Source organism: Abrus precatorius, unplaced genomic scaffold (assembly GCF_003935025.1).
Source record: "Abrus precatorius isolate BTA unplaced genomic scaffold, Abrus_2018 Scaffold5, whole genome shotgun sequence".
NCBI classification, from domain to species: Eukaryota; Viridiplantae; Streptophyta; class Magnoliopsida; order Fabales; family Fabaceae; genus Abrus; species Abrus precatorius.
Window position 1 is genome coordinate 419,754 of NW_020874395.1, and position 16,407 is coordinate 436,160.

A 16,407-nucleotide genomic window follows, 5' to 3' on the forward strand; every position below is an offset into this window, starting at 1 on the left:
TATTTTTATTGTTAAATTCTAAACAAATGCTCTGTAAACACTGAGTTACACTTAACTCACTTTAAGATTATGCACAACGATAAACAAGATGTCATTAAATTCTTCAACTGTAAAAAATATAAATTCATTTTAATTATATACGGTTAATACTTTTTTTTCACTAAGCGAAGCATGCATTGAAAGAGAAAAACAAAATTAAGGGAAAAAAAAGTGTCAGTATCTTTGGTAGGCCAATTTAATTAGAAGAAATAACCAGTCCTGTCTAATTCATCATTCATCCACTCTAGCAGCCCCATTTTTTCTTCTTCAATGTATAACGTGATTTTAATAAAGCTACAAAGGGGACAAAGCCAACAGAGGATCGCCATATTCCACAACCCCTGAATGATTAACTTGTTGATCACAATAGAAGACTTGGGAAAGGGAAATCCTTTAAAATGAGAAGTACTTCAGTTCAACACAGAAGGACTGCTAAGTTTAAATTAGCAGACTACCTTGCTATGTTGATCTCACCAAGATACTTTCAAGTCTTTTTCTAACAAAAGAGAATGCTTCCCAAGATGATAAATGTGGCAGAGTCCACCAAGTACCAAGAATTCCAACCAAAGTAAACTTTTGACCTTTTACTTCAACTGCAGCCAAGCAAAGAAGCTTATAGTCCTGTACTTCAACTTTGCTGGCGTATAATGACTGTAGATAAAAGAATCACCAGATGTCAGATGCAAAAGTCACCAAGCAAAAGTGTTCCAAGTCGAGATCAGTATTCAGTGCATGAGTAAGATGTTATATGTCCTGTGTTTTGATGTTAATATACACATTACAAATTCACAGTTATGATATTTGTTCTACCGATGCAGAAAATCTAATATTAATATACATTATTGATGCTTAACATGCAAACTATACTGGGAATATATCATATTCCTTTTTTATGCCGCTAAATAAAATCTATACTGGTAATATACTTTTGAAACGGAAATCATATAATAGTAAATAAATAAGCAAAGAAATTTGGCAAATTATCAAATATTGTCAATATTGGATAATGTAAGGGTAACAAGGAAAACAGATACAGAACCGAGTGCGAGTGGATGACCTCAAGCAACAAATAACAACATAGTATAGTATCGTTGAACATGCCCAGTTAGTTTGCTGAAATACTTATGTGATGAAGGTGAAGTATAGTTTCCCCAATTTGCTTTCAGAAGACCACAGATAAATAACAACGCTGGTATAAACAATTGCATTAGCTTTTCTAAAGTGAGAAAGTAAATGCGTATCTACCATTCACATGAATTAAAGTTGCTCATAAACTTAACTCACTTTATATCAACGGTAGATACACTTTTACAACTTCTCACTTTAGAGGAACCAAATGCCTAAACAGTATATAATTCAGTTTTACAGGAATGTCAAAGAAAATTCAATCATTCCGTAACTTTATCATAAAATGATATTAGATATACAAGTAATATTAGTGAAAAAACTGAAATAGTTTATTAGATTTCCATACTAAAAACTTGATCAAATATAAGGGATGGTCATGCACCTACCTTTACTTTAAGAAATCCAGTTTCTTGGTGCATATATTGTTGGCACAACTGCAATATAAGAAATATAAATCAAAACGTTGTCAAGTAAAATAAAATCACATAAACACTATTCAATGTTCTAAAAAAATATTCAAAATATAAGAGACATTAGGTAAAGAATAAGGTCACAAAGATTCTTATAAAATTTACTTTTACCCAGTTTGAATAAACTCCTCAATAAATACTTGTAGGAGTCAAAAATTAAGTAGTAAAATGAATCAAACTCCTCCTATGAGTTAAAATCAACTTATGTTTTTCTATTTTTTTTTTTTAATTTTCATTTAACTTTTCTAAAATTTGATATGTATAAGTTATTTTTAACTTACGAGAGGAATTTCATTCATTTTTCATATTGATTTTTTTTTTCTTATAAGTACTTATCTAAAAACTTATCCAAATTGGGTCTTCGTCAAATAAAACTCAAGTGCTATTGAGAAAAACCAAGTAGAAAAATCTTAAGGAGGTCAGAAAATTTCTGACAGAGATATTCAGGTATATTGTGTTCTACGCTTTCTCAAACTATTAATGTGACATCTGACCTGATCGACAAAAATATAGACAGAGAAAGGATTGGGCTTGGTGCTGATGAGGAATAAGGTAAGTTTAATGAATAATATTGCAATTGGGTCATCCAAGTTTGTCAACACTGTGAGAAAGAAAAAAACAGGCAGCCAAAATTTCCTAGCCAATTTCCACAAGCAGTGCACATTTTCTTCCTCCTCTGAAAGGTACTGCGAGTCATGATCATCCACCAATGCATCCCCAGCTACTTGTTGCAAATAAAAAACGCTGGTTATTGAAAGAAAAATGGGAAAAAGGGTAGGGAGGACAGTTACTTAGAAAATAAACAGAAATACTTTAAGTACATATTACTAATCAGATATGCAGCTCACCATCCATGGCATGAGATATAATTGGCGCAGAAGCAATTGACACCCCTAAAATGCTTCCACTGCACATGTAACTGCCTGGAATATGCACCAACAACCCTATTTAACATAAAAATTGATAACATTGACAAATAATCAAAGGAATGTGCCAACTTTCAAGACTAGCATATTTCTTTTGTGTATCACTTCAAATTCTTACAAAATGACTCTTAGTTGATCACCATTCAATTCACGCACCGTGCTTCGTTGCCACACAAAAGAAACTCATGGAATCAAAACCATCACATATGTTAGCCTAAAGTAAAAACCCTGCCACAGCCGAAATGAAATGATACAAAAATAACCCTGATAAGCATAGAAAACTTCATTTCTAGATAAAGGATACAAACAAGGACTAGTTTTGTATGGTACAATTTCTATTCAACATTGCCTCTCTCTAGAAACTTAAGAACTTCTAGCAAAAACTAATAAACCATATTTAATATTATCTTATCAATTTCTAGTAGAAGGAACTTATGAAACCAAAACTTATATACAATCAACCCTACGTTTTCATCAACAAAATATTCACATTGAAAAAAATCAGTTTAAATTAAAATAAAACGATTCACCCAAACAGTGTATCTCAAAAGCTTGAGAAGTGGAACATAGAGAAACAGTGTATCTTCATGAAGAAATTGAACTGATGAATGGGGCAACAGCATAAGAAAAATAAAGTAACAGAAACAGTTAAATTTACCAGAAAAACGGAAATTACGGAGGTAGTTGGCGGCGAGGGATTGAAAAATGAAGGCGCGTTGGGAGAGTGAGAGTTTGAGGTTCTTCACTTTCAGTAGGGTTCTTACGGAAGCGAATTTCAATTTGTCGTAATCTGAATAAAAAATTCAAAACAAAATGATAAGAAACGAAGAAAGTGAAATCGAAAGCGCAGAAAGTGAAATTAGACGAAGAAGAAAGGGAAGAGTGGTACTGGCAGTGGAAATAGAAGTGAAGTGGTTCAAACGAAAGATTGAAGAATTAGAAGAGTGAGAAGAGACAGTAGCAAATCTAAATACATTTGTTAACTTCATTTTCTTCCTCTTCTTTCTTCTTCCTCTCTTTGCTCATGGAGCACCATTTTACATACCCTCCTTTATTTACAGTTTACATTTAAATTAACTCTTTTTTTAAAAAAAGAAAATAAAATGATGCAAAATCCAAATTTGAAATTAAAAATCTTAATACTAATCACGCGTATAAATATTAAAAAAAGAATACTATTATTATTGAATTGGTACCTATAATATAGATATTCAGAAATTGAACAAAATTACTTCAGATAAAGATACAATCTTCATAATTAAAAATTAAAAGACCACATTAAAGAATGCTAAATTAGTAATTAGGTATCACATTTGCTACCTCAAGAACGATGGTATAGGAAGGCTGTGAGCAGAAAATAAGGTTTTTTTATTAGTAAGTTTAATCATAATAATCAGAAAATAATTAGTAATCGTCCTTTTATAATTTAATCATTCACAAATCATGTTCCCGCAATTTCTCAACTTCGAGGTTAATAATATATTGTATTTATTTCTTAAAAAATGCTAACAATTACCTTTAAATATTGATTAAAAGAATTATAAAAAATAAAAAAAACGTGAAGGTGTTATTAACGTATCCCACTAAGTGTGTATAGTTAATACGAATGTCCTTTTGCAATATCTAGGAGGTAAGGTGGATTCTTTATTTATTTATTTTCTTGCTCAAATCTCGTAAACAAATAAATATAGAGAAAGATGGGTAGTTTCTTGATGATTTGGAGGAAGAAAATATAAAAGCAGCTCTAATCATAGAAGTCATGAAGGACCAAACAAGGGTATCAAGTTAAAGGAATTTTTTATTCCTCCTAGGATACATATTCTTTTCCTTAAAATAGTACTCCCTACTTTTATATGATTATTTCTCTTGATTTAATTTTTGATAAAAAAAAATTAAGGTAGCTGCAAAAGAACATTAATTGATCAAACCATTTCAATAAACAAATTCAACTTGACCACACATTAGGGATGCATTGTATAGTGGATAAGAACATAATGCTCACAGACGAGAAGATGCATGAGCACTCATTGAACAATCAATTTCATGTGTCATTGGCTACATTGGACACTCCAAATCTACTACTTCAACTCAATGTTTCACTACATTTCCAACTGAATTTACAGATTCTCTTGACTTTCAACCTCATCTACCTTTGTAGAAACAGCAATCAAATCAATTTAGTTTCACAAATTAGTAGAGCCTGCATTTTCCAGTCCCAGCACAAACTGAACACTCGTCAGCATCTCCAGCTACATGCTTTACGCAATGATTGATCCTATCATTCACGACATCCTGAAGCAAAAGATTGTTCAAATTCAAAATGACATGTATAAGGGAAAAACTTAGGTGCAATTCCTTAGGGCCTGTTTAGTTTTTAGAAATGTTTTCTGTTTTCACTTTTAATTACAAAACTATCACATTGTCTTCATTTTACTTTTGTTTTCTAAGATTTGTAAGGAAAACAAACCAGAAAATAAAATTTATTTTCGGCATTTCATGAACAAATCTTAGAAAATAGGAAACATAATGAAAAAAGAAACATTTCTTGAAACCAATCAGCCTTTTAACTGCTTTTAGTGATATTTTGGCAAACAAAATTAGAGTTTTACTTCAATAAACAGCACCCCTGGAAGAAACATAGTAAAAAATGAGAAGCAAAGTAAAAATTGACAGATTTAGTTGGGAAATCATTATTCAATCGGTATGGTCAGTTACGTCCTTAGATTTGAAATTTGCCAAAAGGCACATAGTCATGGGCTATCCCTTGGTTGAGGCAGTCCACCAAGCTTCATTCCTGAAGCAAACAAGCCATGATTCCTAAAGCACTCTTGGCATAGCTTAAAGTCACCTTGAAGCAGTATTGTAACACCAAAGGGATTTGAATTCATGCCATGCTATGATCAAATCAAGGCTACTAAAGAGAGAACCTTCAAATCATTAAATACACTCCAATTGATTCATCATTCATAAAAGGTAATTTTAAATAAAAACTTTTTTGACACGACATTAAGTCAAATCAAGCTGTTGGCCATGACAAAAAATACAATCAAACTTGAAAGATAGAACCAGAACAACTTAGTGAGTGCTTTACAAGTTCAACTCGGTATACTTAGTATTTAATAGAACAAATGTAAAAGATTTCATACCACAAGAAGCTCATGCAGTCCAAGGGGTGCAGTTACAATATATGACACACCAGGGTGCTCCTTTGCTGCCTCTGCACTCAAAGATGGAATATCCTGCAGAATATAGTGGGAGTTTAAAATTTTCACCTACTTTCAATCTTCATCAAGTCAAAGAATCATATTGACAATTCATAGACAAGTCAAAGTTCTTTTGCAGACCTACCTGACTCCAATGCCTTCCAGGAGAAAGAAAAAAGGGACTGACAATAATGCGGTTTGCACCTTGTTGAACGCAAGATTGGAAAGCGTCTCTTATTGATGGTTCTGCTAATTCCTGAAAATGTATAACATAATTATATGAAGCACCAAGAATTTTGGTCTATGGCTACAATGGTGTTATGAAGTGAAAAGTGAAAAAGGTGGCTAAATGAACAAAGAAAATTGTGCTAGTGCTATTGTTATCACTACAAGCCAAATCTAGCTTCCAGATCAAAATATGTAAAAAAGGGTAAGAAGCTTAACTCTATTTCCTCATGAAGACAAATCATGTTTTATTATACATGCCAAACAATTCAGGGAAAATGCTAAGAATCCTAACAATAGCAGCTCAAATATCTATCTACTATCATTCACATTCTATATATTTTCATGTTGTCTTTGTTAACTTAACATGAAGGAAAAACTCAACAGAATTCAAATATTACCATATGAGCAGGCTCCACAATCTCGTACCCGGTTTTATTCTTAAACATTTCCACAAATTCATCTGAGAATCAAAAGAAGACAACTTTTAGACATGAAATTAAAGCATCCCCAAGTACATAACAGATTTCAAAAAACTCATTAAAAAAACAATAATTAAGCATAATTTAACTTACTAAGCATGAGATTGGACTCTTTACGACGTGACCCATGATCCACAATTATGACTCCATCTCCACGACCAACCTCACCAGAGTTGCCTCTAAAGCCACCGTTTTGGGTGCTCAGACACAAAAACCTGCTCAAATTTGAGGACTTGAAGGGTACCCATCTCGGGTTTGTACCAATTTCACTTGCAGAAACACTGTAACAGCAACGAGTGGAAAAAAGAAGAAGAAAAAGAAGATTTTGAGATGAAGTATGCAATGAAAAAGAAAAAGGGTATTGGGGGAATCAAATTGAAAGCAGGAAGGGCAAGAACCTTTGGATTGGGAAGGCATGGGAATGAAGTGAGAGAGACTTCATCAGCATCGTTGACCAAAGTCAACACATGGGAAGCGCGATGGTGTGTGCCCCGACGGAGACTCCACCGGCGACGGTGAAAGAGAAGCAGAATCCCTCTGAGAAGACGAAAGATAATGGAATTTTCTTCTTTTGGTATGCGAAAGGTAATGGAAATTTTTAATATTGTAAACTGAAAAATAAATTGAAATATTAAATTATACAAACCACTTGTGTAACATTAAATAAACCTATATTTCTTTATTTTAATTAAAAATTGTTGTACAGTTAATTTTTAAAGTAGTTATTATGAACAAATAGAGATTATTAATGCTGTGGTGATTTATAATTAGATAATAGTGTAATAAAAATATTGTCAATTATTTAAATTAATTTTTTATTATAGTTTGTGTAACGTTAAATGAAATTATGCATTTGTATCATTTTTAATAAATTTTCATTATTAGAAACTATATTTCAGTGTTTTACGACATTATTTCAGAAGAAAAAAAATAGCTATAACAAATTTAGTGCAAACCTAGACAATGACACGCTTGAGGTGGTTCTTAGTCATATATACAGTTTCATTTTCAAGAGTTGGACAATAAAACTCTTCTTGATCAAGCAATTTTGGAATGAAGCCCAACAATCCTTTGGAAATGAATCATGTTAGGCCCAATACAAATCTCCATTTCGTCAAAGGGGAATTCAAGAATATATTACATTCCACAAAAGAGAATGTTATGTACAAAAGCTAAACAATGGTCTCAAGTAGCAACCAATGACTCCCAAAAAATGCAATAAAAGTTATATATGTCTTAAAAAGTCTTCTTAACTATTATTATGAAAATTTATATTAAGATATATTAAAAATTATAGAAGTAAGTACATTTGTATCTTATTTATTCTTTAACCAGTATTATTAACACAATTGTTATCGTTTTTTTTTTATTAAAATAAAGAGTATTCTCTGGAGTAGCAAACACACAACGAAGCCCATTAAGTGAGAGAGGGTTTGTCGCATATGTGAAGCAATGTGTCTAATGGACAAAAATGAAAAAACAAAGTGTGAGGGACAAAGGCACTTCACAAGAATCACTTATAGTGTCATTATATACTATCATTGCTCTCTGTGTTTCTGCCTCACCCTCATCAAATTTACATTAATGCTTACAATTCTTTCTTACTTATTAAATGCTTCTTTGCTTGTCCCACAAATACCATTTTTCACTCGTCATCTCCACTTATTTCCTCCTTTGCTTGCATTTTATGTCAAATAAAGATGATAATCTGAAGGAAAAAAATAAAAATAAGAGGGATATGAAAGGAAAATGAACAATATAAAATAAAATAAAAGTTTGGAGTGACGGTGTAAGAGGTGTTGGCCCATAACATTGATGGTGAAGCTATGAAGAAAGTGGGGTCCAAAGGAGAGGGAAAAGGGCAATTAAGTCAATTCAGATGCCACCCCATGGCCAGTTTTGTTTCTGTGGGGACAGAACAGCCGCCACAGCCCGCAAAATGCGGGCTACAAACATTGTTTGTGTCTGTCTTCGCAGTTTTGGCGCCAACCGACTTTGGTTCCAAAATTTTTCCAATCTCACGGGCAGTTCGGGCAGAGGGGGTACCAGGATGTGACTGAAAGAGGCTCAAACCGCGTCACACCCAAAATAAGCTACAAAAGAAAATAAAAATTAGTCAAATTTAAGAGAGAGAGAGAGACAGAGAGAAGAGTGTGTGTGTGTGTGTGTATTAAGAAGCACCATTCACTATTCTCTATTGGGTTCCAAATTTAGAATCTTTCATATGCTTAGGATTCCTCAGAGACCCATGTGTACGTGTCTCTACTCCTTCCTTTCTTTCATACATTGGATTCCTCCTTCTTTGCCTATTTATCTCTTTCCATTCCCTCCTCCAATTAATACTTAACAGTTAATACTCTCACCCTCCCAATTATGTCCACCTTTACACCCTTCCTTTTACTTCTTTTCTTTATATTTCGCCATACAAATTCAACTTGCCACCAATTATATGTTATATAGTACCATATTCCATTATACTATCCTTTTTCCCTTTTGTTTTGATTCAAAATTCATCCCCGAAGAAAAATAAATGGATTAAACTAAATGGGTGTTTGAATAACAACAATTACTAAAAGACAAGCATGGATACCCCCTTCCCCAAACTAAGCACCCCTTTTTGATGCTTTGGGTGATGTAACCTTGTTCGATCTTTATGTGTCCTAAGGTTCAATTTAAGGTGCGTGGAATGTCTGTGAGTTGCATATTGGTAGAGCAATTATTCAATCAATTCATGGTATATAATTTGATTTACATTAAGCGAAATTGTAATAGAGCATAGCATAATTGATAATTCCAAGTACTTGATTAATTGTTGTGGCATAGACTAGAGAGTAGAGAGAGGACCAGGCTACAATCCGAGGTGACAAGTCACGTCATTGCATATGCTACTAGATTGGGGCTGAGAATCCTGGCATACTGCTAAATGCTAATCAGTGACTCCACTATGTGTCAAAACTCTTCAGGGCTCTGTACTTGCACATTAATTTCACCCATACCATTCACATCTCTCTTGTTGACATCATATTCCTCATAAGTAAATACTGCCACTGCATCATGGACTCCGGTAAGTCATGTGTATGGAAAAGGTAATTTACAAATGCCACCATTTCTTAATTTCTTCATCTCTATTATTCAAAAATTATCTTGTATAATCACAAACCATTAATTGGGTCATGAGTCATGCATAATTTATGTGATTTTTATTTTTTATCTCACGTGATTTACTTTTTTTTTTTTTCTTGTCTTTGAAAATATAGGTATATCCCAAGAACTGGTTTTTTTATAAAATTTATAAATGGCCTTGAATGACATGAGCATGTGTCAGCATCGCTGTCTGCTACTGAGCACAATGAACTCCCTCTGCTACCGGTAGTCATCTACTCGAGAAATGCCAACAAGAGAAGCCACGCAAAAAGGAGCGGGAGAAAAACAATGCAGAGTTTTGCAACAGTTACTTGTTCTGAGCTTTTTTTCTCTCCATAAATTATTGTGTAAGTAATATATATCTCTATTTTTTGAGGTCAAATTACCCTGTAAAGAAATTATTAGTCATTAAACCTTGCAGCCAACTAACAATCATCATAATCGATTATTCAAATTAATTTGATGGAGGAGAGATGTTTCATGGAAGAATAATTCTAAATCTTTTTTATATAATACTCTCTTAACTATCATTAAATTGACAAATAAAAAGTATTAAAATTTTTAACGTTTTAATATATCATTAAAAGTTTTTTATGTTTTTATTTAATATTTTTATAAAGTATTAAGATGATTGTTAAAAAGATGTTAGACAGTGTATATATGCACTTGATGGAAACAAGAGGCCTGTGCCAGCAAACAATTTCCTGTTTCATTTTGTTAATAGTACTGTGTGGTTCTTAGCAATTTAATAAAAAGAATCGTATTACAAATTAACACCCAAAATGGCAGTGATGAAGGTCGTAAACATAAAAGATATTATTGGGTAATGCATAGCATAATTTTGTAATTTATTGATTTGATTGATAAATTAATAGAATTATTATATAAATAAATAAATTAAGAAAGTTTTAAAATTTTAAAGAAATAACTTTTAAAAAGTTGCTTGAAATAGTGTCTAACATCTGAATGCTTACTGCTGATAATTATTTATCATTTTTACCTTTATTTCAAAATATATATATATGAAAAAGAAATTGAATTTTATTACCTAATTATTCATTATAGATATGCATGGTGTTCGAAATATATAAAATTCATCTTAATCCTTCACATGCCTTGGGCCCCTTCGGATACGTGAAAAATCACATTAATTTCTAACCAGGAAAAACAAGTTATATATGTATAAAATTCAAGGTTCGTTTAATGACTAAAATAAAATAAAGATGAATATAATTAAAAATAAATAAATAATACAAATAAGACAAAATTTTCTTTTATCTAGTGTGTGATATTCATATATATATATATATATATATATATATATATGAAAATATTGTGATTGCATAATATAAGGATAAGGGTGAAAATAAAGTGAAGATGTCTATCATATCTTTCTCTTTTCTCAATGTAGCACCCTCTTTACAATAATTTATGACTAACGAACAAAATAAAATAAAGTGACCAGATAAGTTTTTCTTATCCTATTCTGATTCATCAAACAAAATATTAAAGTAAGATAAACTAGCTTATTGGTTAATAGAAAAATATTCAAGGTGTAAGACTTACAAACTATATTTATTTTATATATATCAGTTTTCATAAATTTATATTTAAAATTGTTTTCAAATATAAAATACTTTTAAACCTTAAATTAACTATTTAGAATATTTAATTGGTCAATATATATCAGCTGGCGATAACTCATTCTCTATATGTGCACCAAGCTAAACTTCCATGAAGCCGAATTCCTAGAGCAAAAAACACAAGTAATTGAGATTAGAATAACATAAGTACAATATATAAGAATGAATGGTAAATCTCATCTCATAAACATGTCATGTACCAACACATGTCCATTTGTGCCAATAGTAAAGTAATGCAAAGGTTAGATTACGTGTTGGGAATAAGATTTTATTCAACAACAGTGTACATGTGCTTTAAATTTCTATTTTATTTTTTGTCTTTGGATATATTTTGGGTCCCCCACAAAAGAATATTTAGCTCAAGGTCGTATAGCTCCAAGAACTAGTTAAGAACTTTTACAATATTGACAACCACTAACTCACTTCTCCGGAACTGCAAAAACAAAATTCAATCAACGATGGACATTATACTTCAGGAGTTGTTTCTTTGATGAAAAGGACTGATTGGTTACTTCCAATTAGGAAAAGCGAAATCGAAAGCTACAAAAATGTTCCTTTCTAATTTCTCTCATGAAAATCACTAGTATCTTAGCATGTGAACGTACGTGCATGTGCTAATCAATCAATTTGTTGCCAATGGTTGACGAATGGTTCTTATTTGTCAATCTAATATTGCAAAAATAATATTCATAAAACAAGATCAAACCCATGATAAAAGAAGAGTTGAAAATTATTATTGTTTTTCATAGGGAAAGAATCAAAGAATGTTGGTTTGTCTATCCTTTTAAGTGAAGTAGTAAAAGCTCACATTATAGTTGTGGGGCGCTAGCTATTTTGTAGACTTAATTGGAATTTAAATTAAGGTAAATGATTTTGACAGTTAGCAAACATATTTATTTTGTAAAGTTATAACAAGGTTTAATATTATAGTCATGCTAACTAATTTGGCGTGTTACTAAGAATGTAATCTCATAAATAAATAACAAAAACAAAAATTTCATTAGACAATGAGTTGCTTCCCGGAAGGAAGCAAGAGGCAAAGTCAAAAGTAACATCAAAGATAAAATTTTCTAAGAAAGCATCAAGAAACTGCCTCATGTGGTGCCCATTTAGGCCATCATGGTAGAAACACCATTGCATATCCAATTCTAAAATGACCACAATGTGACAAAGTAATAAGACCTTAACATTTACTACAACTTTACTGTGTGCTTTCTTAAAAGGATCCTAATCCCTAGAAACCTTTCTTATTATACAATACCAAGGAGAACCTCAGATTAGGTAAACTCTATCATCATCACCTTTTAAACAAATCCCTTGGTCATGCGAACCGTATCCTGTCTACTCCTTAAACTATTTGAGATTCTGGTACATGATAATAACATGCACAAAAATCTTATCCACACAAATCTAATCGTACCTAAGATCAATCACTAAATATATATATATACAAACGTCAATGGCATTAATTGCAATGCTTAAACCATTTATTTTGAAACAGTAACAATCACATAGGATTCTAATGCACTACCCTTAAGTATTTTTCTCTTTTAATAATCTGAGGACTATTATGAGGGACTTGACCTTAGCCGTGGCACGCAAGGCTAAGCAAAGGTGTGTGGGGGCATGGAAGAAGATTAAAGGAAGAGTGGCATAAATGTAAAAGGAACATCAACATGGGCCTAATAAGGTTGGAAGAGATTGATTTGTCAGTCAATCAATTTGTGCAACATATCTTGGCCATTAAAAAGATTTTCTTTTACTATGTTTAAGGCAGCTTTTGGCTAAATAGCGAGACATTTTGACCCGTGTACAATACACGCTTGTATCTGTGACTTTGTGTATGGGGCTTAGTGGAGAAAAAAAAAAAAAAAGTTAAGAGCCCCTAGAAGTAGTAGGAAAAAGGTAAGAAGTTGCAATTTTAACATTGAAAAAGCAAAACCCTTGACATTTTTCAATGAAAAGATTTGTTTATTTTGTGTAAAAATGATATTAATCAAACATTTTAGTTTAGATAACTTTAAAAGAATATTTTGAAGACGTAATTGTTACTAAATTTATACACTTAATATTTATGTATCTGGGTTAATTAGTGTTTAAAATAACTTTAAAAAGCCTGAAAGAATTTTTGCTAGAAGAAATTACATCACTCGTTTCTCGAGATATCTGGCAGTATGTTGAAGGAGAGAAGGATAATTTGTGACGCAAAGAAAGAATAAATCAGAAAAAGCTTCTGAAGAATAGAGGGGTAGGGCACGGCATGTTACAATAGTACGCATAGTCAGAGGAATGGGGATGCACAATTTCATCAAAATCAAAATTTGTTAACTAACTCTGGAAGAAACTTTTAGCTGTCAAAAAACAAAACATGAACTTCCTTAGCCATGTATGTGAGTGTTAATGGTTAAGTAAAATAAATTGGGGCATGAAAATATTAAGGTTGTAAGATTAATCCCTTTTGGTCTAAACATACCAAGTTAACCTAACATTTTTTTTATCAGCAAAAACAATGTTATTACAACCTAGAGTACCAGAAGTACTAGAAGGAATACACAGGAGAAATAAAAACAAAGCAACCTAACAATTAGGAGTCCAGCAGCACAACAGATTTAATTAACATAAATAGAACCAACCTAGGTCAAAAACAGAAACAAAAGCTGCACAGAAGACACTCTTCAAAAGTAAAGATTTGCACAAGAATGGAATCGCTCCTCACAACACAGAAGTGCAAGTTAACACTGCACATAGCAAGCACCAGAAACCCAGAACAAACACTTTGGCCATGGCTCAACTCTCACTCTATCTCCACGCTGAAATACTATTAGAAGCCCTTAAATAGTCAATATGGTTAAAAAAATAAGCAAAATATTTAAAGCTTCTCATTAACCAAAAACAGAACTGAAAAAACTACATAGCCTCTAATCAAAATCAAAATAAACAAAAACAAAGCAAAAGACTAGCTTTCTAACTTCTAAATATCAAATTTTTTTCCTCCTTTATACACAAGTTCTTGTTTCATCACCTAGATAAGAGGAGAGAGAGAGGAACAAATAATCAGCATTTGAGAGGAAAATACAAGTACATAGAAAACCAGAAGAGAACCCCTCAAACTCAAACCTCCCATTTTTCTAAAACCTTGTTTGTTAGTAGAATAAGCTCAAATCATTTAGCTTTTTCAACATGGCACTTGAACACGGTTTCCAAATCAGGAGGTGTGAAGAACTCTCTAACACCACCCAAGTTGTTACACCTCGACGGTCGCCGCTTCCTCGGCGCCGGCGGGCACGGCAACTTCTCAGGTATCCGAGCCTCTTTCGCAGTGGGCGTCGTTGAACAAGCTTCTTCTTCATCATCACTAAGGTGCTTCGTGTTTATGGGCTTCAGAGACCGAACCGCGATGCCCGCAATTACCCATTTCTTAGAATCCGAATCCAAGCCACTCTCCATCTGCGTCTTCTTTGAAAACCCCATCAAATCAGCGTATGAAAGGTTTCAGCTTTCGATTATGGGTTGATTCAAACAACCGAAAGGAAAAGTGGGTGTGAGTTAGAATATGAAAAGGGTATGAAAAGAGGGAATTTTGGGTGGGAATCAGAACAAATGAGGAGGGAAAAATGGATGCTAAGGAATCAGAGGAAGAAGAAGGAATAAGAGAAAAGGGTTTTGTCTTAGGTTGTTTGGTAGAGAGAAAGAGAGAGAAGAGTGAAAGGTTTGAACTTTGAATGGAGGAAGCAACAAAGGGAGAGAATAAAAGGAGTTTTGAGTTTGAGTTTCCGTGGGAAAATTGAAAGCAATTTTCCAAGAAAAAATAGAGAGAGAGAAAGGAGAGCCCGGGATTTTACGGGCAGCCCAAATGGGGGGCTGAAGGTGCATTTTGGCGCCAAAATTTCATTGGTTTGGGCAGCAACGGCTCTTTTTCCCGCCTTTAGTTTTTGAGTGAAATTCCAGTTTTAGCCTTCTATTTTCAGGTATTTTAATTAAATAAAATAAATTTCTAGGGAGTGGTGTTGGGGCAGACAGTCTGGGCACGATGACCGGCGTGACAGGGTCAGGAGGGAAGGAAGGCCGTGCGACGTCGTTTCCGCAGCTGATAACGTATCTGTGTGAAAACTTCATACCCAAAGTGGGTCCCTTTCCTTTAATTAACTGTAGAATATACATTCATCACTCAATGAATTACACATGCACGTGCCCACCAACTATGATATTCAATCACTCAATTCAAAGCAACACATCTTATTATGTTTTATAAGTTTTGCAATATGGTAAACATAAATTAAATACTATTAATTATTTTTACTCCTTTACAAAATGTTTACTATTAATTTCTGTATTAATACTAAACCCTGATAAACAAGAGTTTAAGCAACAAAGTAAACCATTTTTTTAGCAGGAGGCATGACAAGTATGATAATTATCTTCTATATGTTGAGAATTTTAACAAAATAAAACAGTGTGTCTAAAGAATTCATGATTACCAATAGAGGCAACAAACCAACAAACAATTTTATATATAGTCAAATGATTAGGTTCTGAAAAATATCAAATGAGAGTGGATAAAGTAATTTTAGCTGAGTTTTTTTATTCAGAAAATCATTAACATGTTTACACTAGCTTATGTTCTCATTTGCTTTCCTTGTTAATTTAAATCATAACAAAATTATTTAGTACTTGACACATTATTTTAATACATTATGTTATTACAAATTGCAATGGTTATACTATCTCAAATAATATATTGCTTCTATTTTTATTTATTTACATATAAATTTAAAATTATATTAATTATTATTCATTTGATAATATATATTTACTTATTTATTAACATGTACAAAAGTGTACATAATATACACTTATATATAATTTTTTTAATAAAAATCACATAATTTAATATGGTTCAATACATTGGTATTATTAAATGATGTCAAATTTAATTAAAAACTTATTAATTATTTTTTTGATAAGTACAATTTTGCACAAGTTAAGAATTTTAATAAAATTTTTACAATTTATTAATTTCAAACTTTATGATAGAGTTTAGATATCTACAAACAATATTTTTTTTATTACAAAAATATTTATTATACTCTGATATAATAATAAATGTTTATTTTTATGAAAATTTATTTTATGTAGATTTAAACACA

At 32.1% G+C, this 16,407-nt stretch overlaps 3 protein-coding genes across 6 annotated transcripts; all 3 read right to left on the reverse strand.

The window, feature by feature from the left end:
• Positions 1 to 205: 205 nt before the first annotated feature.
• On the reverse strand, positions 206 to 3,583 carry LOC113867887. Of its 3 annotated transcripts, XM_027503393.1 has the most exons (7): positions 3,450 to 3,583; positions 3,222 to 3,353; positions 2,486 to 2,560; positions 2,132 to 2,358; positions 1,554 to 1,601; positions 514 to 690; positions 206 to 430 (listed from the first exon to the last, which is right to left on the reverse strand). In XM_027503393.1, the coding sequence occupies exons 1-7, from the start codon at positions 3,550 to 3,552 to the stop codon at positions 401 to 403; spliced, it is 792 nt and encodes a 263-aa protein (XP_027359194.1). In that variant the 5' UTR covers positions 3,553 to 3,583; the 3' UTR covers positions 206 to 400. The 3 variants fall into 3 exon arrangements, with proteins under 3 accessions (XP_027359194.1, XP_027359195.1, XP_027359193.1); XM_027503394.1 differs by having other exon boundaries at positions 206 to 690; positions 3,453 to 3,583; XM_027503392.1 differs by having other exon boundaries at positions 206 to 690; positions 2,486 to 2,581; positions 3,453 to 3,583.
• Positions 3,584 to 4,487: 904 nt separating this feature from the next.
• Positions 4,488 to 7,051, reverse strand: LOC113867821 (sirohydrochlorin ferrochelatase, chloroplastic). 2 transcript variants are annotated; one of them, XM_027503310.1, is made up of 6 exons: positions 6,872 to 7,051; positions 6,567 to 6,754; positions 6,393 to 6,454; positions 5,912 to 6,022; positions 5,710 to 5,802; positions 4,488 to 4,855 (listed from the first exon to the last, which is right to left on the reverse strand). In XM_027503310.1, the coding sequence occupies exons 1-6, from the start codon at positions 6,919 to 6,921 to the stop codon at positions 4,754 to 4,756; spliced, it is 606 nt and encodes a 201-aa protein (XP_027359111.1). In that variant the 5' UTR covers positions 6,922 to 7,051; the 3' UTR covers positions 4,488 to 4,753. The 2 variants fall into 2 exon arrangements, with proteins under 2 accessions (XP_027359111.1, XP_027359112.1); XM_027503311.1 differs by having other exon boundaries at positions 4,534 to 4,855; positions 5,908 to 6,022; positions 6,872 to 7,032.
• A 7,371-nt stretch (positions 7,052 to 14,422) lies between these two features.
• On the reverse strand, positions 14,423 to 14,731 carry LOC113867567 (cyclin-dependent protein kinase inhibitor SMR6). Its single transcript, XM_027502959.1, has one exon. It carries the CDS (start codon positions 14,729 to 14,731, stop codon positions 14,423 to 14,425), a length of 309 nt encoding a protein of 102 aa, XP_027358760.1.
• Between the last annotated feature and the right edge of the window lie 1,676 nt (positions 14,732 to 16,407).